The 23,664-nt window shown below is 40.8% G+C and overlaps 2 protein-coding genes across 7 annotated transcripts in view; one reads left to right on the top strand and one right to left on the bottom strand.

Annotated features, from left to right (window-relative positions):
• LOC109898879 (reticulon-4) overlaps positions 1-1,129 on the top strand; it is a 34,884-nt gene extending 33,755 nt beyond the window's left edge. For all 6 annotated transcript variants that reach the window (XM_031835603.1, XM_031835602.1, XM_031835601.1 and 3 more), the window contains one exon: positions 214-1,129. In XM_031835603.1, the coding sequence (XP_031691463.1) occupies positions 214-259 (46 nt within the window). In that variant the 3' untranslated portion in view covers positions 260-1,129. The remainder of the gene's footprint in view (positions 1-213) is intronic.
• Positions 1,007-23,664, bottom strand: part of LOC109898880 (echinoderm microtubule-associated protein-like 6) — a 91,438-nt gene continuing 68,780 nt past the window's right edge. The window contains exons 28-41 of the mRNA XM_031835606.1: positions 17,902-17,980; positions 17,618-17,747; positions 17,395-17,493; positions 16,568-16,741; positions 16,176-16,384; positions 15,857-16,014; positions 13,774-13,888; positions 12,910-13,098; positions 12,558-12,730; positions 10,838-11,000; positions 8,802-8,905; positions 7,533-7,686; positions 5,691-5,791; positions 1,007-3,946 (exon numbers count right to left, since the gene is read on the bottom strand). Coding sequence (XP_031691466.1) covers positions 3,922-3,946; positions 5,691-5,791; positions 7,533-7,686; positions 8,802-8,905; positions 10,838-11,000; positions 12,558-12,730; positions 12,910-13,098; positions 13,774-13,888; positions 15,857-16,014; positions 16,176-16,384; positions 16,568-16,741; positions 17,395-17,493; positions 17,618-17,747; positions 17,902-17,980 — 1,873 coding nt within the window. The 3' untranslated portion in view covers positions 1,007-3,921. The remainder of the gene's footprint in view (positions 3,947-5,690; positions 5,792-7,532; positions 7,687-8,801; positions 8,906-10,837; positions 11,001-12,557; positions 12,731-12,909; positions 13,099-13,773; positions 13,889-15,856; positions 16,015-16,175; positions 16,385-16,567; positions 16,742-17,394; positions 17,494-17,617; positions 17,748-17,901; positions 17,981-23,664) is intronic.

The following is a 23,664-nucleotide window of genomic DNA, read 5'->3' as shown; positions in this document are numbered from 1 at the left end:
TTACGTTTTTTAAACTATTGGTGTTGTATGTTATTTTTTACATGTCTGCACTCCTGCCTACATAATTGACCCTTGTATGATAAAGTAGGCCCTATGTTGAATTGAGGTATTTGTAGAAGGGTGTTTTACTCAGAATGAGCACTTTCATTTTAGTATTTTTTTAAGCATATCAACATCTTTTAACTAAAGCTTTTTGCTTCTTTCCACTTTCAGGGTCCAGGCCAAAGTCCCTGGACTGAAGCGTGTGAAGGCTGACTGAAGAAAGAAATGCCGGTCAGTCCCTGAAGTCCTTTGAGAGGGTGGGTGGCACTGGGCATGGGTGGTGTGTAAGGTGGTATGCAGCACTGTTATTTTCACAATCTCTTCATTTCAGAATTCCTTGTGTTCCCTGAAACACCCTGGATTATCAGTATTCTATAGCTCAAGTATTGCCACCTTTTGATTAACTAATTTGACCATACCATGCTATCTGGCTCAAAAAGCTAGTTGGAATATGTAAAATATATATATATATATTTTAATCTTGCACTTGGACATGACCAGTGATGGATGTTGAAAGGAAATTGTGTTCCATGGGCTGGTTCATTTGTTCTTTGACGCAGTGTTCAGACAATTGGAATTGCTTTGTCTCTTTTTTTTTGTAAGAGGGAGAACTTTGGAAACCTGTTTTTTTTTGGTATGATGAAGTTGGTGTTTGTGATTTTACTGTTTTATTGATCGACTGTAGTTTCAAAGCTTCTAGCTCTCTTCAGTGACTCTTGCGTGTGCTTGACATGTGTGTCATTGTGCTTGGCGATGGTCTAATACCAGCAGGGCGCTATTCCATAGCACTTCATGCTTCTGAGTATTTCTAGTTAGAAACATTTAGAACTTTAAAAAAATTAGAGCATTTAATGATCATTTCACCTCATGCAGCTGCCTAGTTAAACTCGAACACGTTTACAAACAACTTAAGATGAAAAAAATGAAACACTGTCTGTGGACCCTATCTAAAGCTGCAAAATTATGTTACTTGGTAACTTCAAGCATTGTTTATGCAAGTAATTGTGAATGTTACTTCATACAATTGTAATGAACTCTTCTGTTTGTGGAATGCATTGTGAAATATAAACAATTACAATAAACCTTCTAGATGAATTACTGTGTTTATTTCTCAGTAGGTAATGGAGGGTATAGAAAAGTTCAAAAGCAAACACTTGCAGAAACTATAGCTCTGCCTGAACAACCCCTTGCTCCTATCCTGGGCATGTTTTAAATGCTTGGATGTCACTTCACCTTTTTTGTTGAATAGGAATTTACAGTATACTCAATGCTTTTCTAACTAGCATGTAGGAATGCTAGTACATTGTAAATACTAACAGTACAAGAATTGCCATTGTCTCAACCTAGTCTGAAGTTACATTTTGTACATTTGAGTGATTTTAGCGGATGGTCTTATTCAGTGACTTAGTCTGTGCATTCATCTTAAGGTAAAAGCAAAATGTCTGAACCACCACCGAAAGTTCAACATGCCCTTTGAGTGATACCCCCGTCTAACTATTCAACTTTCATTGGACAAATGATTACGATTTTTGTATACATTTTCATTTAATCTTTCCATATACGTAACATTTGTACATCTATGTTGGCACACAATCACTTACAATAAATTGGTATAAAACAACCATGATTGTCATTCATACAATAATTTTGCCTCACTCTACAAAGATGTAATTTTGATTAAAAAATAAATTCATGCATTTGAGCATATTTGAGTAATTTACAATATGATACAAATAATATGAAACAATATCTAGACAGTCTTGTACAAAAACGAAATGACTTAACTGGGAACATGAATTCATACTTATAAAGAATGCACATAGTAACAATATTGAGATATTGCTGCCACAATAGCTAAACGTTACAGTGAGATTGACTAAATACAGCAAGGTGAGGCAAAGAGTTCAACAGCAGACGAACACAGAAGAATGGAAAGATGACCAGGGCTTGAGTAAGACTGCATAGTCGGCTTTGGTGTGACAGGTCACTCCTAGACTGTCTAATTTCACTTCACCTTAAAGCCACCCCTTGAAGTACCACTGAAATCCCTTACTGGAAGTGAATCTGGATTAAAACAGTATTCTTCAGTGTATTAGATCTGAACATTCTTTTCACTATGGTTACATGGAAAAACATTTCACCAAGATATTCCACAAAGTGTAAGTAACATTGACAAAATAAGAATGCTCACTGCCATTTCTGTGACGTTCACAAGCTGAACATTGAACGTCAGATCACTGAGTAACGTTTAAATATTTTCATTAGCTATTAACATACTATATTACATGTCATCATACTTTGGATGTTTATGCATTAACTTAAACAGCAGCAAAGCAATGCCCTTTTCTGCATATTGAATGAGTAAAAGTTTACAATCTAATAGCACCAGACATGTACAAAATTATTTCAACTGAAATTGCAAAAAAATATAAGACCAGTAGAAATATTCATAAAGGCACTTAAGTTTGATAATGTTCAACAATGGAAAAGGCTCTTTCAAATAAGTTATGGGAAAACAACTTTTTTTGCTCTACATTGGCTGGGATTCAATTCTTGAAGCGTTGTTGACAATGCAAAATGTAACCCTTGGCCTACAATTTCTGCGCCCTGTGGAAATCTTACTAACATAAAAAGAATCCCCATCAAAATCCGTCTGTTTAAACTAGATGTTTTTTGCATTCGTTGCGTCTCAATCCACCGCATCCACCGATATCGCCCTTCCCTATCTGCGGTGAAAGGTCGCAGAGCTAGAGCGTTGTTTTGTCAGACCATGAGACATCCCGAAAATCATTCTTCTCACAAAACGAAAATGTCTAGTGTCCGAATGGTTTGGCCTACAAACTATTATGACCACTCTATTGAAGGATGATACTCACAGGATGGTATTCTCCGTTTTGCTTTAGGATGCTCACAAGACTCGTCTGAAGGTCCCCGGTACCAGTTACAAAGATGAATGGAAGTATATATTTTAGATATAAAAGATATTTTAGGCACTAAACTAAGGGTGATAAATACATGTACATTTAAAAAAATAATATATATAGTTTCCTGATCTTTCTTATCTCAGATTTTGGGCAGACATTTCAAAACAATCTTCCTTTAGATTTTTGGGGGACTATTTGTTGTTCCATGTAGTGAATCTGTTATTAAATGTGTTTCTATTGGCAAATAGCAGTAATGCCAAAGTCAATGTTTCATCCAATTTTTATATATATTGTTTTTATACCTTAATGGGTCTTAAAATTACATATCTAATAGCTAAATAATCATTGGTATTACCATATTAAAAAATTCCATATGTTATCTCTCCCCCCCGGCTTAGACGGGGTTTAGATTTGAGGTTTTAAAGGTAATTTCAGATTGAGCTGACATTTGCAGCATTTACTGTGAATTAAATCTCCGCAAGCGCGGGAACATTGCCTTTAAGAGCCCCCTTGTCAACAATACACAATCGGATTGAATCCCAGCCATTATCAATGGTTTAAATTTAAATCAATAGCTGGCGTGGCAACCTATTTTCATGTGTCCTTCATTACAAGCAGATGAGAATGTAAACACAAATGGTAATTTCTTGTTTAGACAGAAAATCCACCATTTTCTAGTGGCAAAAAATCTGCTTCAAAGTAATTTCCTGTTAGAAAAAGAGCTACCTGCTCTGCCTAATGCTTAGACTTGAATTAATACTAGTGATTAGCGTATTGCACCCCATTCTCCCCCACAGGTGGATGGGGAGACATAGTTGCAGCATGTCAGGCAAAATATTGACCGTAGCCAGACACTTGAGGCGTTGGGATCCTGGCTGCATTCTTGTTAGAATCCAAGACTTACTGCGTTAGGCTAAGGAGTCTGAATGCATGGTTGTGGAGAAAAGACTCTGGTTTATAGGCATTTCCACACAAAGACACTGAAAAAAGAGGAAGACAATACAGCAATCAGTAACAACAACAAAAAATCATAACTCTGAATCAGACCTGTCTGAAATCACTTTTTAATGCTACTACTCATTGTAGAATATCTACATTTGATGTCGGAAGTTTACATACACCTTAGCCAAATACATTTAAACTCGTTTTTTCCCAATTCCTGACATTTAATCCTAGTAAAAATTCCCTGTTTTAGGTCAGTTAGGATCACCACTTTATTTTAAGAATGTGAAATGTCAGAATAATAGTAGAGAGAATGATTTATTTATTTCATCACATTCCCAGTGGGTCAGAAGTTTACATACACTCAATTAGTATTTGGTAGCATTGCCTTTAAATTGTTTAGATTGGGTCAAACGTTTTGGGTAGCCTTCCACAAGCTTCCCACAATAAGTTGGGTGAATTTTGGCCCATTCCTCCTGACAGAGCTGGTGTAACTGAGTCAGGTTTGTAGGCATCCTTGCTCCTACACGCTTTTTCAGTTCTGCCCACAAATGTTATATAAGATTGAGGTCAGGGCTTTGTGATGGCCACTCCAATACATTGACTTTGTTGTCCTTAAGTAATTTTGCCACAACTTTGGAAGTATGCTTGGGGTCATTGTCCATTTGGAAGACCCATTTGTGATAGAGCATTAACTTCCTGACTGATGTCTTGAGATGTTGCTTCAATATATCCACATATGATGCCATCTATTTTGTGAAGTGCACCAGTCCCTCCTGCAGCAAAGCACCCCCACAACATGATGCTGCCACCCCGTGCTTCACGGTTTGGATGGTGTTCTTTGGCTTGCAAGCCTCCCCCCTTTTCCTCCAAAAATAACAATGGTCATTATGGCCAAACAGTTCTATTTTTGTTTCATCAGACCAAAGGACATTTCTCCGAAAAGTACAATCTTTGTCCCCATGTGCAGTTGCAAACCGTAGTCTGGCTTTTTCATGGTGGTTTTGGAATGGTGGCTTCTTCCTTGCTGAGTGGCCTTTCAGCTTACGTCGATATAGGACTAGTTTTACTGTGGATATAGATACTTTTGTACCTGTTGCTTCTTCCAGCATCTTCACAAGGTCCTTTGCTGTTGTTCTGGGATTGATTTGCACTTTTCACACCAAAGTACATTCATCTCTAGGAGACAGAACGCATCTTCTTCCTGAGTGGTATGATGGCTGTGTTTATATATGTTTATACTTGCGTTGTTTGTACAGATGAACGAGGTACCTTCAGGCATTTGGAAATTGCTCCCAAGGATGAACCAGACTTGTGGAGGTCTACAATTGTTTTTCTTAGGTCTTGGCTGATGTCTTTTTATTTTCCCATGATGTCAAGCAAAGAGGCACTGAGTTTGAAGGTAGGCCTTGAAAGACATCCACAGGTACACCTCCAATTGACTCAAATGATGTCAATTAGCCTATCAGAAGCTTCTAAAGCCATGACATTTTCTGGAATTTTCCAAGCTGTTTAAAGGCACAGTCAACTTAATGTATGTACACTTCTGATCCACTGGAATTGTGATACAGTGAATTATAAGTGAAATCATCTCTCTGTAAACAATTGTTGGAAAAATGACTTGTGTCATGCACAAAGTTGGTGTCCTAACCAACTTGTCAAAACTATAGTTTGTTAACAAGACATTTGTGGAGTGGTTGTAAACTATGTAAACTTCCGACTTCAACTGTATAACGTAATTCATCTAACATGTGGTTAAGCCTTAACACAAGCTCTGCATACCTGGAGTCATGTCCTCCAGTGCTGATCACATATTTATCATCATAGGAGAAGCGAATGTTGGTCACGTGTGCCGAGTGCCCAAAGTATCGCTTGTGTTTGGCCTGCAGAGGATCAAAAGAAGTATTAAACATTTGGAGCAGCCACAGCCAACAATGTCTGCTCTATGGATTCAGTAACTACAGTGGGGCAAAAAAGTATTTAGTCAGCCACCAATTGTGCAAGTTCTCCCACTTAAAAAGATGAGAGAGGCCTGTAATTTTCATCATAGGTACACTTCAACTATGACAGACAAAATGAGAGAAGAAAATCCAGAAAATCACATTGTAGGATTTTTAATGAATTTATTTGCAAATTATGGTGGAAAATAAGTATTTGGTCAATAACAAGAGTTTATCTCAAAACTTTGTTATATACCCTTTGTTGGCAATGACAGAGGTCAAATGTTTTCTGTAAGTCTTCACAAGGTTTTCACACACGGTTGCTGGTATTTTGACCCATTCCTCCATGCAGATCTCCTCTAGAGCAGTGATGTTTTGGGGCTGTTACTGGGCAACACAGACTTTCATCTCCCTCCAAAGATTTTCTATGGGGTTGAGATCTGGAGACTGGCTAGGCCACTCCAGGACCTTGCAATGCTTCTTACGAAGCCACTCCTTCGTTGCCCGGGCGGTGTGTTTGGGATCATTGTCATGCTGAAAGACCCAGCCACGTTTCATCTTCAATGGCCTTGCTGATGGAAGGAGGTTTTCACTCAAAATCTCACGATACATGGCCCCATTCATTCTTTCCTTTACACGGATCAGTCGTCCTGGTCCCTTTGCAGAAAAACAGCCCCAAAGCATGATGTTTCCACCCCCATGCTTCACAGTAGGTATGGTGTTCTTTGGATGCAACTCAGCATTATTTGTCCTCCAAACAGGACGAGTTGAGTTTTTACCAAAAAGTTCTATTTTGGTCTCATCTGACCATATGACATTCTCCCAATCTTCTTCTGGATCATCCAAATGCTCTCTAGCAAACTTCAGACGGGCCTGGACATGTACTGGCTTAAGCAGGGGGACACATCTGGCACTGCAGGATTTGAGTCCCTGGCGGGGTAGTGTGTTACTGATGGTAGGCTTTGTTACTTTGGTCCCAGCTCTCTGCAGGTCATTCACTAGGTCCCCCCGTGTGGTTCTGGGATTTTTGCTCACCGTTCTTGTGATCATTTTGACCCCACGGGGTGAGATCTTGCGTGGAGCCCCAGATTGAGGGAGATTATCAGTGTTCTTGTATGTCTTCCATTTCCTAATAATTGCTCCCACAGTTGATTTCTTCAAACCAAGCTGCTTACCTATTGCAGATTCAGTCTTCCCAGCCTGGTGCAGGTTACAATTTTGTTTCTGGTGTCCTTTGACAGCTCTTTGGTCTTGGCCATAGTGGAGTTTGGAGTGTGACTGTTTGAGGTTGTGGACAGGTGTCTTTTATACTGATAACAAGTTCAAACAGGTGCCATTAATACAGATAACGAGTGGAGGACAGAGGAGCCTCTTAAAGAAGAAGTTACAGGTCTGTGAGAGCCAGATATCTTGCTTGTTTGTAGGTGACCAAATACTTATTTTCCACCATAATTTGCTAAATAAATTCATAAAAAATCCTACAATGTGATTTTCTGGATTTTTTTCTCTCATTTTGTCTGTCATAGTTGAAGTGTACCTATGATGAAAATTACAGGCCTCTCTCGTCTTTTTAAGTGGGAGAACTTGCACAATTGGTGGCTGACTAAATACTTTTTCGCCCCACTGTACATAGCTTAAAAAAATATATCACAGTGATGTTGTTGAGATGAAGTGAAGCACTCACAAATTTCTCAGTGCATGGGAAGTCAAAGAGCTTGACCAGCCCAAAGTCATCCCCGGTGACCACGTTGAGTCCGGTGTGGGAGACACAGGCACAGTTGACGTCAGCCTTATCAGCATTCCGTGGCCAGATACCCAGCACCTCATCTCCCAGGATACTGAGAAGAAATGAGGGAGAGGAGCCATGCTCAGACTGCAGAATATGCTGCACAAAACCACAGGCCTGCCAGTAAAATACTGAGATGACATTGTTCCACAACAGAATAGCCATTTTTTGAGTTTCATCCGTCAATCGAAATACTATAGTAAATTTCTATCCTCAGTAGTAAAACATATGTATACTATAGAAAGAAAAAAAAAGGATTCCTCCATACTACTAAAGATCTCAACCAGACATTAGTTTGTTTCCCATTACAACCTGGTCTCAGGGCAATTCGTATTATTATGTACGTAAAGCGGTGAGACTTATTATGATATATTACGTTACGTTATGGCGGTTAGGGGAACTAATGACAAAGGTTAGTATAACTTCCATAAAATGTTAGAATTTACGTAGCAGGTTAGGTGAATTGGGTTAAGTTCAGAATAAGGATTGGGGGAAGGGTTAGCTAAAATGCTACTGTTGTCCCGACTCGGAACGAATAGCCTTTGGATTGCTAGACGGTCGCGGATTACGCTCATCCACCCTCTCTAACCAACCTCCCTACTTTGTTTCTGTCTAAAGTAACTATACTATTAGTAGATATAATACGTCTTGGAAGTGCTCAGAAATACGTAAAGTATTTTTCGTATGGCTCTGAGACCAGGCTGCCTAATAATAACTGCTTATATGCAGAATCTATTTTTAACCCATTAACCTTGGGAAGACTGATGTTAGAGGGAGTTTGGGGTCTATTCATGAGAAGTGAACTGTGACAGCTGTGCTGATTGGCCTCTATTATTCCATTGATCAATAACAGACACCCAAACACAACTACAAAACAATGTCTGGTTGTGCCCCACTAAACATCCGTACAAAAACGTGTCCAGATGGCTTCAACGAGCCTAAAGCTCAAACAAGTTGAACCAGCAATGTATTTGTATTGCTTTGGCTTGCCATATTGCAATGTCCCTACCAGAGTGAGCTGTTAGGTGTAGCTCCCATTGTTGACGCAATATCTCAATAGTGTTACAGTGCAGTGCTTGCGTTCTTTACTGAATATGGATCTCAGTTTTGATTTTAGAGAGTATGTGGGTTTGATTGAATTCCAGTGACTACAACTAATCTTTCTACCTGGTCCAGGTGGCCCAGGTGATCCTGTCAATCACAGTCTGTTCTGTCACAATTTTCCCAGAAGGCATCTCATGCACCTGGCGCTTATAGTTTCCTGTGGACACCTGTAGACACACAGCCAGTGACACGTCAGAACACACACTCATGCATATGCACACATATGCAGATGTCGTCGTATTATATCACTCTAAAATCCATCAGTCATCCATCTACCAGCACTGTCTGCACAGCTAGGAAGGAAAAAAAATGTGACATAATTTTCCATATACAAATTTGTTCAAGATATAGAAGCCTCATTACTATTTCATGCTTTAGATCAACCAAAACATGGATTCAGGCTGGGATTCAATCAGACCGTGGGTTGTCGACAATGTGGCTTTTAAAGGCAATTAATGATTGAGCCGACAGATGCAGGGTTTACTGTAAAATCTCTGCGAACGCGGGGACATTGCCGCATTGTCGAAAACCCACAGTCGGATTGAATCCCGACCATACAATGAAATCGTAATGAGCTTAGTCCATTATATAACTTCAAATGGACTGGGAGGACCTTGGCCAACTATACTGGACCCTCCCCTTCTGTGTCCTCCCTCTGTCCCTTCAAGCCACAGACACATTTGTACTTGTAATTGTACGCTGAGGTCAGGTTAAATTTAGCAGGCCAAGTCACCATCTTACCGTGTTTCTGACCATGTGCCAGTCACATCAACATTTCAGAAAAGGTGCAAGGGTCTCCATAACAGCAAGGAATGAGTCTATAGAAATACCTCAGATAGGGTTACTTTGTAGCATACTGATGCGTGAGGTTACTCTAGAGCAGCTCCAGACTGCTGTTAAAGGTGCTACTCACAGGTTTGAGTCTTTTTTTGTTGCATTGTTTTTCAGAAAATGTCCATAATATATCTGCCGCTAATAGTGGGATGATAGTGTTTCACAGTATTACTTGCCCACAAGTGTTGTGATTGGCTGTGATATTCACCACTTGATTTCTCCCGGCAGAGCGGCATCTGTTGTCAAACTGGGAAAGCAGTTCTGACTTTATGGCCGTGTTATTTAGTGGAAATCACTGTCAATTCCTGGTTGCTAAAATTAGCTCAATTTTAGTTTAAATGAGAAAACAAGCAGTGGATTGTTTAGGGAATCATCGTACCATCTAAATCGCTGTGAAATATATTTTCTATAGCAAAAAAATATTGTTTTAAAGCTATTTGAACCTGCAGGACCAAAACAAAAGATACTTCCGGTTTTGGTCCACCAGCCTCAAACAGCAGTTTTGGTCCATCAGCTTCAAACAGCTGTAAAAACGAAAATATATTTCACAGCAATTTAGAAGATACAATGATTTCCTACACTATTCAAGTGAAAAAAACTGTCGAAATTTTACAAACAGGAACTATTTCCACTCGATAACATAGCCAAAGTCAGAATAGGTATCCCAGTTTGACAACAGATGCCGTTCCGGCGGGAGAAATCCATAGGTGAATATGACAGCCAATCACAACACTGGCAGGTAAGTAATACCATGAAAACACTGTCATTCCACTATTTAGGGCAGATATATTATGGACATTTTCAAAAATTAAAATGTAACATTTTAAAGAAACTCCTATGTGTAGTACCTTTAACTAGAAGGGCACTTGGCTATAAATGATTATGAACTGCCTGCCATACATGTGTGTGTCTAAATATAGGTTTTTCCACATTCAGTATGCTTTGAAATGGATATATGAGTGTCCATCATGTTGAGAACACACTGTGCAACATGATCAAATGGTCAAGAGTGCCGTATTAAACACAACATAGGTTGTAGATTTAGCTCAATTGGTTTCCACAATAATCAAATAATATTTAGATTTTTTTTTACCATTCGAACATAATGACCTTGACAGCAAAATAACATTTAACTCATTCCACTATCTATTTTGTGTGGTTTTAGGACATATGTAGTGTCTATCGTTTATTTAACAACAACAGCTCTCAAGTGAATTATCATATTCTGCCTGTTTTTTTAAACCATCACGGTCAGTGTAGCATACCTCAATGAACATGCTGTCTGCAGAGAAGTCCATCTGGATAACAAAGCTGGAGATGTCCTTACAGTAGCCCACGCGGTTTAGCGAGGGGCCCAAGGTAAGGTCGTAGAGGTCAACCGTATTCTCCACTGAGCCCACTGCCAGGAGGTGTTTGTCTGGACTGAACCTGAGAGGGTCACACAATAGACATAATATATATGGTTTGAGTTATGCCAAGATTAAGCTTAGCGTTATGCCAAATCAGGGTTGTGGCTGAGGCAAGGGTTAAGGTTAAACCTAGGAGAGGGTGTGACCTCGACAATATATTGTTAAAAAATGAGGCTGCCTGGATCTTTAATTTAAAGACCCTTGCTCCCCTCGGTCTCAATGTTTACAGACACCTGTGTGTGTCCTTTGACACTATATAAACTAGTGATCTGCAGTGTTTGTCATTATACCCTGATGAAGACAGCTTGTCTGTTGAAACGTTGGATATTAGGTTATTCAATTATTTCATCTGAGCTCCAAGAGTGTCTGGCCCTCCTATTATTTCTCAAGTGAACAGGGATGTGGACATGAAGATAGGGTTCATTAAGGTAGTGGTTGAGGCTAGGGTTCAACTGAGATCTGTACATTAAGCATGGTCAGGGTTGTGGTTGAGGTTTGAACATGAATGTGGACATGAAGCTAGATTTGGGTTAGAGTTGTGTTTGATGCTAGGGTTAGGGTTACTGCCAGGATGTGGACATGAAGCTAGGGATAGGTACAGTGGGGCAAAAAAGTATTTAGTCAGCCACCAATTGTGCAAGTTCTCCCACTTAAAAAGATGAGAGAGGCCTGTAATTTTCATCATAGGTACACTTCAACTATGACAGGCAAAATGAGGGGAAAAAATTCCAGAAAATCACATTGTAGGATTTTTAATGAATTTATTTGCAAATTATGGTGGAAAATAAGTATTTGGTCAATAACAAAAGTTTATCTCAATACTTTGTTATATACCCTTTGTTGGCAATGACAGAGGTCAAACATTTTCTCTAAGTCTTTACAAGGTTTTCACACACTGTTGCTGGTATTTTGGCCCATTCCTCCATGCAGATCTCCTCTAGAGCAGTGATGTTTTGGGGCTGTTGCTGGGCAACACGGACTTTCAACTCCCTCCAAAGATTTTCTATGGGGTTGAGATCTGGAGACTGGCTAGGCCACTCCAGGACCTTGAAATGCTTCTTACGAAGCCACTCCTTCGTTGCCCGGGCGGTGTGTTTGGGATCATTGTCATGCTGAAAGACCCAGCCACGTTTCATCTTCAATGCCCTTGCTGATGCCCTTGCTGATGCCCTTGCTGACCTGTTCAAACAGGTGCCATTAATACAGGTAACGAGTAGAGGACAGCGGAGCCTCTTAAAGAAGAAGTTACAGGTCTGTGAGAGCCAGAAATCTTGCTTGTTTGTAGGTGACCAAATACTTATTTTCCACCATAATTTGCAAATAAATTCATTAAAAATCCTACAATGTGATATTTTTTTCTCATTTTGTCTGTCATAGTTGAAGTGTACCTATGATGAAAATTACAGGCCTCTCATCTTTTTAAGTTGGAGAACTTGCACAATTGGTGGCTGACTAAATACTTTTTTGCCCCACTGTATCTGGTTAAGGGTTAGGGTTGAGCCAGGAAGTAGACAATGGTCTAGTCAAAGTACAAGAGCCCAGCCCCAGGTGGCTCCTATCTCTCCTCAGTTCTTGCCTGATGTCCTGTATGGCAGCACTGCGGTCTCGTTTCTTGGCCCACATCTTTAGTGAGTTGGTGAGGAGGATGATGAACTCCCCATTCTTCATGCCCACAGACACCATCTCCCCATCAGGACTGTAGCTGGCACACTTGGCTGGGTGGCCCAGGCTCACTTTGTTCAGCAGTTTCTATCAAGGAAACAGACAGCAGGGTTTTGAGATAACAAAACATGATACGTAGCCTTAGAATGGCCACATACCGTCCTAACTAAATACAGGTGCAAAGGAAACCAAGAACACAAATAAACTGTAATTTGAGATTTAAAAAAAGTAGTGTTAGTGTTTCTCTGTGTTTCACTGTGCTGTACCTTGTCGGCCAGGTCCCATATGCGGATGGTTCCGTCATCACTGGCGGAGATGAACAGGTCTTTAGAGGGGTGGGTGGCCAGGCCCCAGATCTCGCCCTGCATGTGACTGTTGATCAGGATGTTGGACGCAGCGTTCTTCTCCCCCACCTCAATGATCTCACCATCCTTTGTGCCTACCAATATCTTACCCTGGTAGACAGGCACACAAGAAGGTTACTGTTTTTGACCCTTCAAAAACCCTAGTTGAAGCTATAGACTTAACTTGACGTGACAGACTAGTTCAAATAACATGTCACATCTCCCATACTACTACTGTAAAGGTGGCTAAAGCTGCTGGGTAGGCTATGAGCTTCCGAAGGTTGCCACAGTATGGGAAGAAAGCCAGCAAAGCCATTTCCAAACAAATGACTCAGCTATCTTTTTTCGATTGAAAGAATAAGTGATTTTATTCGCTGCATTAATACCTTCTCTGAACCTTGAATATCCCAACTATGTAACAAAATGTATGTTCTGTTGCAGTGTAATAAACAAGGAGCAAGTGTGTATGAACGAGCACCAAATAGATTGTGCAGTTATAAAGGCCCAAAAATTCTGACTCAAAACCAAGTCTTATCTAATGTCTAAATCGTCAGTCTATCCAATTAGAAGATATTTGTAACTGCAGATGAGAAGGTACCTAAATTTTATTTTATGATATCAGATTAAAAGACAATGAATTCTGTTTTTTAAATAATATATCTAGCTAGCGTACTGTATATTTATTTCCAAAGGGAACTTCAGGGAGTTATTTTCAGGTTTAACATTTGCTGTACGCTTGCTTATAGTCTTTCCCACTGGGGTGTGTGCTGGCTGTGCTGAACTCACCTTGCCTCGACAAACGGACCTCACACACTCAACAGTCTGTCCCGTCTCAAGCTGGAACGCTCGGCAACGTTTCATCTCCTGGTCCCACAGTTTCACTGCACCGCCCTCCTTTGTACTGAGAAAGCATGTGCCGCACACACACACACACACACACACACACACACACACACACACACACACACACACACACACACACACACACACACACACACACACACACACACATACATTTTACTAACCTTGTGGAGGGACACAATTGATTCCTGTTCAAAATCCTATTTTCCCTAACCCCTAACCCTAAACTGGGTCTGTGCCCCAACTTGGCCACCCCATTCAAAATGTTCTGGACACGCCACTGAATATACAGTTGAAGTCAGAAGTTTACATACACTTAGGTTTGAGTCCTTAAAACTCATTTTTCAACCACTCCACAAATTTCTTGTTAACAAACTATAGTTTTGACAAGTCGGTTAGGACACCTACTTTGTGCATGACACAAGTCATTTTTCCAACAATTGTTAACAGACATATTATTTCACTTATAATTCACTATATCACAATTCCAGTGGGTCAGAAGTTTACATACAGTTGACTGTGCTTTTAAACAGCTTGGACAATTCCAGACAATGATGTCATGGCTTTAGAAGCTTCTGATAGGCTAATTGACATCATTTGAGTGATTTGGAGGTGTACCTGTGGATGTATTTCAAGGCCTACCTTCAAACTCAGTGCCTCTTTGCTTGACATCATGGGAAAATCAAAAGAAATCAGCCAAGACCTCAGAAAAAATTTGTCTGGTTGATCCTTGGGAGCAATTTCCAAACGCCTGAAGGTACCACGTTCATCTGTACAAACAATAGTACGCAAGTATAAACACCATGGGACCACGCAGCCGTCATACCGCTCAGGAAGGAGACGCATTCTGTCTCCTAGAGATGAACGTACCTTGGTGTGAAAAGTGCAAATCATTCCCAGAACAGCAGCAAACGACCATGTGAAGATGCTGGAGGAAACAGTAAAACGAGTCCTATATCGACATAACCTGAAAGGCCGCTCAGCAAAGAAGAAGCCACTGCTCCAAAACCGCCATAAAAAAGCCAGACTACGGTTTGCAACTGCACTTGGGGACAAAGATTGTACTTTTTGGAGAAATGTCCACTGGTCTGATGAAACAAAAATGTAACTGATTGGCCATAATGACCATCCTTATGTTTGGAGGAAAAAGGGGGAGGCTTGCAAGCCTAAGAACACCATCCCAACCGTGAAGCACAGGGGTGGCAGCATCATGTTGTGGGGGTGCTTTGTTGCAGGAGGGACTGGTGCACTTCACAAAATAGATGGCGTCATGAAGAGAGAAAATTATGTGGATACATTGAAGCAACATTTCAAGACATCAGTCAGTAAGTTAAAGCTTGGTCGCAAATGGGTCTTCCAAATGGACAATGACCCCAAGCATACTTCCAAAGTTGTGGCAAAATGGCTTAAGGACAACAAAGTCAAGGTATTGGAGTGGCCATCACAAAGCCTTGACCTCAATCCTATAGAAAATCTCTGGGCAGAACTGAAAAGGCGTGTACGAGCAAGGAGGCCTACAAACCTGACTCAGTTACACCAGCTCTGTCAGGAGGAATGGGACAAAATTCACCCAACTTATTGTGGGAAGCTTGTGGAAGGCTGCCCGAAATGTTTGACCCAATTTAAACAATTTAAAGGCAATGCTACCAAATAGTGATGAAATAAATAAAATATGAAATAAATCCTTCTCTCTACTATTATTCTGAAATTTCACATTCTTAATATAAAGTGGTGATCCTAACTGACCTAAGACAGGGAATTTTTACTAGGATTAAATGTCAGGAATTGTGAAAAACTGAGTTTAAATGTATTTGGCTAAGGTGTATGTAAACTTCCAACTTCAACTGTATCATCATCATCATGGACACAAGAGGAGAGTGTTAGCCAGTGGAATTCCATATGTGATTTTGGTGCTATTGTGTGTTGTTGTTTTGGTTTGACAAGGAATGGTGTTATAAGAGGATCATTGAGTGGATCATCAGTGGTCGTGCAGCAGTGCGTTACTCACGGCCTCTCCTTGCCGCCTGTGACGATGAGGCCGTCTCTCAGTGTGGTGTACATGGTGAACACTGGCCCGGTGTGGGCTTTAGCCACGACACGAAGCAGGAAGTGATCTCTCCACACGTACACATCCCCGTTTATGGCACCTGTGAATGTTAGGTTATTCTGGAGGAAGAGAAACCACACAGGTAGGATCACAAAACGTAACATTTATCTCAAATGAATCACAGAAAACTTGGTTGATTATATTAGCATATTAGTCTAGGATAAATCAAATCCATTAGGGCAGATTAAAGAGTTTAGTAAAAAATGCTGTCAATACTCACAGCACCGAAGGCCACAGACAACATGGTCTGCATCCTGCCGTCCTCCACTGAGCCCACCACTCCCTTTTTATACATGAGAGAGCCTCCAGCCAGTGTCCAGAACTTGATGTGTTTTATGCCAACAGACACAAACTGAGAATCAGAGTCTGGCCGGAACTCCACTACGAAGATCCTGTCTGGATGGCCTCCTTTACTGGTCACTTTAGCACCTGGACAGGGAAACACACAGACAAGCACAAACACACTTCTAAGACCTGCTATTTACAGTTTACTGAATGATATCTAACAACATTGTTATGATTAATTATCACAAAAATTCACTTATCACAGAGCAATCTAAGCTGTAGCCTACCACCATCTCAGTGTATTTTACCAGGGTCAGAATGGCTCACCTTCTTGCCAGCGCCACACAGTGATGGTGTGTTCAGGCTCCACCCCCACAGAGAGCAGCAGCTTGCCTGTGGCGCTGAAGTTGACGTAGCCCACCCCCTTAGTGTGAGAGCAGCGCAGGATGGACAGTGTCTGTTTACTCATTGCGTCCCACACGTGGATGGAGGGGGTGGTGCCTGCAATACAGAGAAAAAGATCATACTCTGATCAAGTATATAGGGATGCAGCATGGAGCAATAAAGGCCAAATAATTGTCTGTAGTAGATAGAATGTCTCGGCAGAGTCTAGGTTGAATCAATGGAACAATACAGAGGGATAATTACTGGACAAACTAAGGATAGAAAACAGAGGACAGCCCACTGGGAAAACTGTAGGAGAACAGCAAGGAAAGGGTAAACCTATAGGGTAAAACTAGAACACATCAGTACAAGGGGCAATCTGGAAGGTGTTTTACCTGGTAGGTCTGTCACTTCACCTATGGTGTGTGAGCGATGGGAAATTAGGCAGCAAAATAACAATTGAAATCTAAAGTGAGTGCTTTTTCAGATGCTGCTGAGGACATTATGATATAAAGCACCAATATAACTCATTCTAGCACCAAACAAAATGAAAATGTGCCAATGCAGACTGAACCTGTCACCAAAAATGGCCCACAAAAATGAAAAGACGATAAGGCATTCAATATCTAGCTCTTTCTCTCATGTGCACACAGTCAGCCCACACACGAATGCTACCAATAAGTACATACAAGTACATGCAAAGTACATATAAACACAACCACAATCAAAATAAAATGAAACACGCTCATTCACAGCAGTACAGGACATACCAATCTGTCCTGTAGCGATGACATTTTTGTATTTTGGATGTTGATTGACGGTCAAACAGAGGATATCATCTGTATGTTCCAAGTAGAAACTCTGAGTCCCTGAGGAGAAATAGCATTAAACACAGAGTTCATCTTCATCTTATCATGTACATTCCTATATATATCACAAGCCATGAAGTTAATGTTGAGTAGGTTATCCAAAAGTGTGGCCATGTAGCTGTACCGGTGGTGAGGCTGTGCACCATAGCCGTGGCTGCTGTGTGGAAGACAATGTCGGCGCCGTCGTTGAGGTAGTGAAGGTTGTTGCGACAATCAAAGCCCCTGAACCCAAACACGTGGTCCAGCACCAGGTCCTGAAAGTACACACGTCACCGACCAATCACATCCCGCTGTGCACCAAACTGGCCCAACACTGGTTCATAACAAACAGTGAAAATGTAACATGAACATGTAAAAAAGGACATCAGAGTCATTCAGAGTTCACTTTAACACCACTGTGAGACAAACCTCAACAAGCTTCTTCTTTTTGGTGATATTGTTCTTCTGTAGCTTCTCTGGTTGGGGAGCAGCTCGGCTAACAGGAGGCCTGCAGAGAGTAAACAGGTAGAACTGCCTCACACAGCTGATATATTGGACAAATATATTAACATGTCTACCACAGAACTTCAAAAGAAAAAAACCCAAGTCATGTTTTCTCAGAACAGTTTCATTATAGGACACAGCAATGGCACATAAAGGACAGATTAGGCCAAGTTCTAAAGGGGCTGTCTGGTCTGACATGAGGCAGATAGAAACAAAGAGAGGAAGAAATATAAAAGAGGGCACGTGAGAAAGAATAGACCTATGGAGTAGGTCTTGAGCAACTCAGAGAGAACAAAACAGCTGCAATCAGTTATATCACTCTGAATAGAAACATTGTTAAGCATTGCTACTGTATATCATTGCTTGTTCATCACTCATAATAGGCCTTACTGTTTATGAATACAAACATTTAGTGTGCCCCATGACACTATAGATACTACACAATGTCTACAGACAGATTCAGTGCTACATATAATGGAATAAATTGCATACATCAAATGAAATTGTCCCATTACATTTTCCACATTTACGAATTTTGGCCAGCCGCTGCACACACACATATCACCAAGGTGACACATCACATTCACAACATCAACAAGCGTCAACTTTCACATAAGGATTCCACCAATAATGACACATCACACCAGCTGGCTGAGGTTACATTTAACATGTATGGCAATGAGCCACAGAATGAAATTCCACTCAGTCAGTCTAGGAGCTCTGCACTGCTGCCTGCTGCACACGTACATCTGCCTCTCGGTGAGGCTTCCCTGTATTTCCCTCTCTCTCTCCGTCTCCCCCTTACTGTGATTGTTTTCAATAAATGTTTTATAAAAGAAACAAAATCGCTTCATAAGAAAGACCAATTTCTCAAGTAAGAATTTTGCTAGGACTATCTGGGAGTGGTCTGAGCGGGGAGAGGAAAACTGAAAAATAGCTGTAGAGAGTTTTGGAACTCTTTCTTATTGGTCTATTAACTAATTTAGCAACTGGTGGTGTCACCTGGCAGGCCAAAACTCCATCCCAACTCAACAGGCTTAAACATTCAGGTGGTTTTTCAAACAGCTCTTACACGGAAAGGGCATTAACATAATTTTCACAATTTCACAGTATTATTCCAGTCTCATAGTGTGGAAATACATTATATACAAAACAGGAAAATTCACTTGGTTGACTGCACTGGTGGAATTCCACCTTCATTAAAAATTAAGTTATGGGATGTGTTGTAAAATTAGATTTCCTAGATGGTGTTGGTTACCACAGTGATGTGGCCTTGCTGAGACCTGAGGTCCATGGTCACACTTAGGGTTTAACAGACTGATCTTGTTAAACATCTGACTTATATTTGGGTGTCAGGCAGCCTAGTGGTTAGAGAGTTGGACTAGTAACCGAAAGGTTGCAAGATTGAATCCCTGAGCTGACAAGGTAAAAATGAGTTGAACTAGGCATTTAACCCACTGTTCCTAGGCCATCATTGAAAATAAGAATCTGTTCTTAACTGAGTTGCTTAGTTAAATAAATATCAATACTATTGTTATCTGACACAAAAACACGACCATTAGAGGAAGAATAGAAGTTATTGCTCCTAAACGTAGGCTGTCAAAGGTTCACGGAAATCTGTACATGCTTCCGTGCACACAGACAGAGAGAGTCTACAAATTAACAGAGAAACACACATTAAAGTAGACGTTGAGGTTAAAATCCCACAGGAGGTTGAACAGTGCAATGACGATGCAGAAGGATTGGTTATACAGCGCCACCACTGTGTGCATTTATTTGATTTATTTATTAAGGATCCACATTAACTGCTGCCAAGAGGTATTGATATGTTTAAACCGCCGAGCTGTCTATTTAAATGACTAGCACACAGCTCAGACACCCATGCGTACCCCACAAGACATGCCACCAGGGGTCTCTTCACGCAGTTGCCTTGTATAACTACAACCGTGTCAAACGGTTGCACATGACAAGGTTCCAGGTCACTGATAAAGCACTATAGCCCAAAGGTGATAGCTGTGATCACATACATACATAGTTTACACTCCTTACAGCTGACAGACACTACCGTTCTTCTGTTTGTCCGAACAGCACTTTATAAGCATTGTCTGGATGATCTTGCATGACAGGGAGTTAATATTTCCAATCTTTTCATTTCTCCTGTTTCATTCTGAAATCAGACTCCCTCTTCCCCATATGTTTATAAAACATTTTTGGTGACGGTGTCTACGTGCTCTGAAATGAGTTCAATCAGCATATCAGAGTGTAGCGTTGCCACACACAACACCACAGATTGAATATCTGCACAAGTGTAGTAACTAACTCCTGCGGACTGATTGCAACATTTTTCATGCTGAGCCAGGATTGTATGATCACACAGTGACATGAACTGGGAGTCTGGGACGTTGTCTAATTCCATATCTCTATCTGAACAGAAAAAAAGAAGACGAAAAGAAGAATCCGCCCCCTGGGTGTGAAACTCTGCAGTCTGGATGCAAAGATGCAGTTGTGATCAGATGGGAACGAGATGAGCCGACTGTCACCATGCAGGACAAACATACAGAACAACACAGAGAAACAGAGACACACTTGGACCTGGAGCCACAGTTTACACACAGTGTGATAGACACAAGTAGCTCACTTTACCTGGATCCCCTTGAGAGCAGTGGACAGAACCAAGTGAGAGGTTTAGAGGACACAGGTCAGAGCCCGAGGGGACTCACTATACTACAGTATAGCTATAAGGCTCATGCAACAAGCAACCTGGAGAGCTTTTTGCCCATCATTTTTGCCTGCTGCAAACCATGCTCTGACTGTTAGCATACTGTCAGCATGCCAGAAAGAGAGAGAGAGACTGCTCAGATGAGAGGTGTGGAATGAGAGAGTGTCCCAGTCTAAAGAGCAATAAGGGGAGGGGGTCATACACTGGGGTCCCTGTGCAAACTGTGCAATAGCACTCCTATGAGAGGGGGAGGAGGGGCACAGGGAGAGAGAAATGCGTCAGTGCTTCCATCTCATCACCCAAGGGGTTATGGGAAAACAAGGTCCTGCGATGTCTGGGGCCCCAGAAGAGGGAGTGAGGAAGAGAGAGGGGGAGAGACAGAAACAGAAAGGTCTCCTCCAGCACCACTTGGTAGATCATTACTGTACTCTTAGTGCTCTCTACACCCAAAAACAAAATATATTGTTGTGATACAAATGACACAAAAGTGAGAATCTGAAATAAAATGTGTTACTCATGCAATTCCCATGGCTTTCATGTTACTCAGAATTTGAGGAGTTTGAGCAAGCTGAGTGATATTAGGACCCATAGGCTATGGGAGGTTTTGCCCATAGTCCAAATAAATAGATGACTACAAAATGTTTCAGACCTGGCTCCTGTAGTACCATTATAGGACATAAATGAATAAACAAACACTTTAAAATTACAGGTACATAGGTTAAAAAGGAATAAACACAGATCTGTTTTTCTTCCATTCTGTTGAAATAACAACGCCATACTCTATTGAATGTTAGATATTCTAGCTTCTGCCCACTCTACTACTATCCTTGTCCTGCACATCTAAAGCCCTGTTTATAAACCTGGTTCTAATATGCTTCCTTCGTCCTACTCTTGTCCGTTTACACTTTACAATCAGATCACAATGTGCCTTTTAATCATCTACACCAGTCTAACAATGCGGGCACAATCAGAATGTGGACAAGATCAGGACAAAGGACGCATGTTAGCACCAGGTATAAATGGGACTTAATGTATGGGAATACCACCCACATCCCATAGCTAGCACAGAATGTATGCATTAGGTCATACTTACTTGACAATGCCCTGCCTCCAAAGGAATGCAAGTTAAAACACAATAGAGATATTAGGTGTTTCTGCAGACAGAAGTGTGCCCCAGAGTCATGGGGATCACAGATAGTAAGGTTGAGGGGACAAATCAGCATGTTACCATGGAGCTGACTAACCCCAGAGAATACAGTCTGTTATACATTCATCAAGGACTAGGAACGCACTACTGAACACTCAACTCTAATGGTATAGTAGACAATGGAGGTCATAGGGCAACAATTGACCCTATTAGCTATAATATCAGGGTTTGTAGTAACTGCATATCATTATATGCAATAACTGTTTATTGGTGGCTATAGAGAGGATATCTAGCGACAGTACTGCTTAATGGGGTTAGTACTGTGCAAACATACAAATTGCTGAATTAAGTGTACACAAATTATAAAGGGATGGATAAAATAATCATACCATTTTATTGTAAATCATGCAAAGTGTATACTGCATACTTCTACTTATTGTACATACCACACACACTCACTAGAGTATATACTCTATACAGTCTCAAAGCAACTGAGCTCATACCAATGATACTGTTATGTGTAGACCACATATCGGTATCATAGCAACATATATCACACAGAAGCGCCAGAGAGCACACCTGCTATAGATGCACATAACATTATGCAATACATTGACTAGATTCCTACACAAGCCACAAATACATGCACATGCAATCTCATACATCTACCACATAGATTATGACCCAAACACATACATCCAACAATCCACAAATAGATGGATAACATATAAAACATGCACACAGCATACAATATCAACGGGCTACACCCACAATACATGCCAAGGACAATCCATCGTATCATAGCAACAGAGCTGACTAATATAGAGAGAGTATTGGAGAAAGAGTACACACATACAGTGCAGAAGGACATTACATGGAAATGGTGATAAATATCTTTATATGTGCATAGAATAATGTCTCTTTTTGTAAAAACAAATGTTTGCGTTAAGTAGTACAGATAGGTAGAGTAGTCTATAATGTCTATCTACCTGTCTATCTGTCTATCTACTCCATTTGAAATAGCCTAACATGAAAAAACATCCCAAGCAGCCTTCCCTTACTCTGCAAATGATGTCAGCTCAGCACTAAAAAGTCAACTCACTCTGTATCATAAAAGCAAAAGCAAAATCTATATCCATGCCAATCCTACAATGACCACCTCTGAGGCTTTACAAAAGGATACATACAGTAGATGTCAGTTATACTCAAACACCATGATGTATATTGATAGGTAGAAGGTAACTAAAGTTGTATCAAATGACAAAAAAGACAGGTGCAGTTTCTGTTTCTGACACCAGAGGGCTCTATAAGCATTCCTTTAAGCAATAAGGCCTGAGAAGGTGTGGTATGTGGCCAATATACCACTGCCAAGGGTTGTTCTTTAAGCACGACACAACGAGGAGTGCCTGGACACACCCCTTAGCCGTGGTATATTGGCTATATACAACAAACCCCCCGATGTGCCTTATTGTTATTATATTATTTTAGGGCTCCCGAGTGGCGCAGGGGTCTAAGGCATTACATCTCAGTGCAAGAGGTGTCACTACAGACCCTGGTTTGATTCCAGGCTGTATCACAACCGGTTGTGATTTGGAGTCCTATAGGCAGCACACAATTGGCCCAGCATCATCTGGGTTAGGCCGGGGTAGGCCGTCATTGTAAATAAGAATTTGTTCTTAACCGACTTGCCTAGTGAAATAAATAAAAATATATAAACTGGTCACCAACGTAATAAGAGCAGTAAAAATAAATGTTTTGTCATACCCATGGTATATGGTCTGATATATCACAGCTGTCAGCCAATCAGCATTCAGGGCTTGAA

This window comes from Oncorhynchus kisutch, linkage group LG11, assembly GCF_002021735.2.
Source record: "Oncorhynchus kisutch isolate 150728-3 linkage group LG11, Okis_V2, whole genome shotgun sequence".
In the NCBI taxonomy this organism is placed as follows: domain Eukaryota; kingdom Metazoa; phylum Chordata; class Actinopteri; order Salmoniformes; family Salmonidae; genus Oncorhynchus; species Oncorhynchus kisutch.
This window is presented reverse-complemented; position numbering and strand designations above follow the sequence as displayed.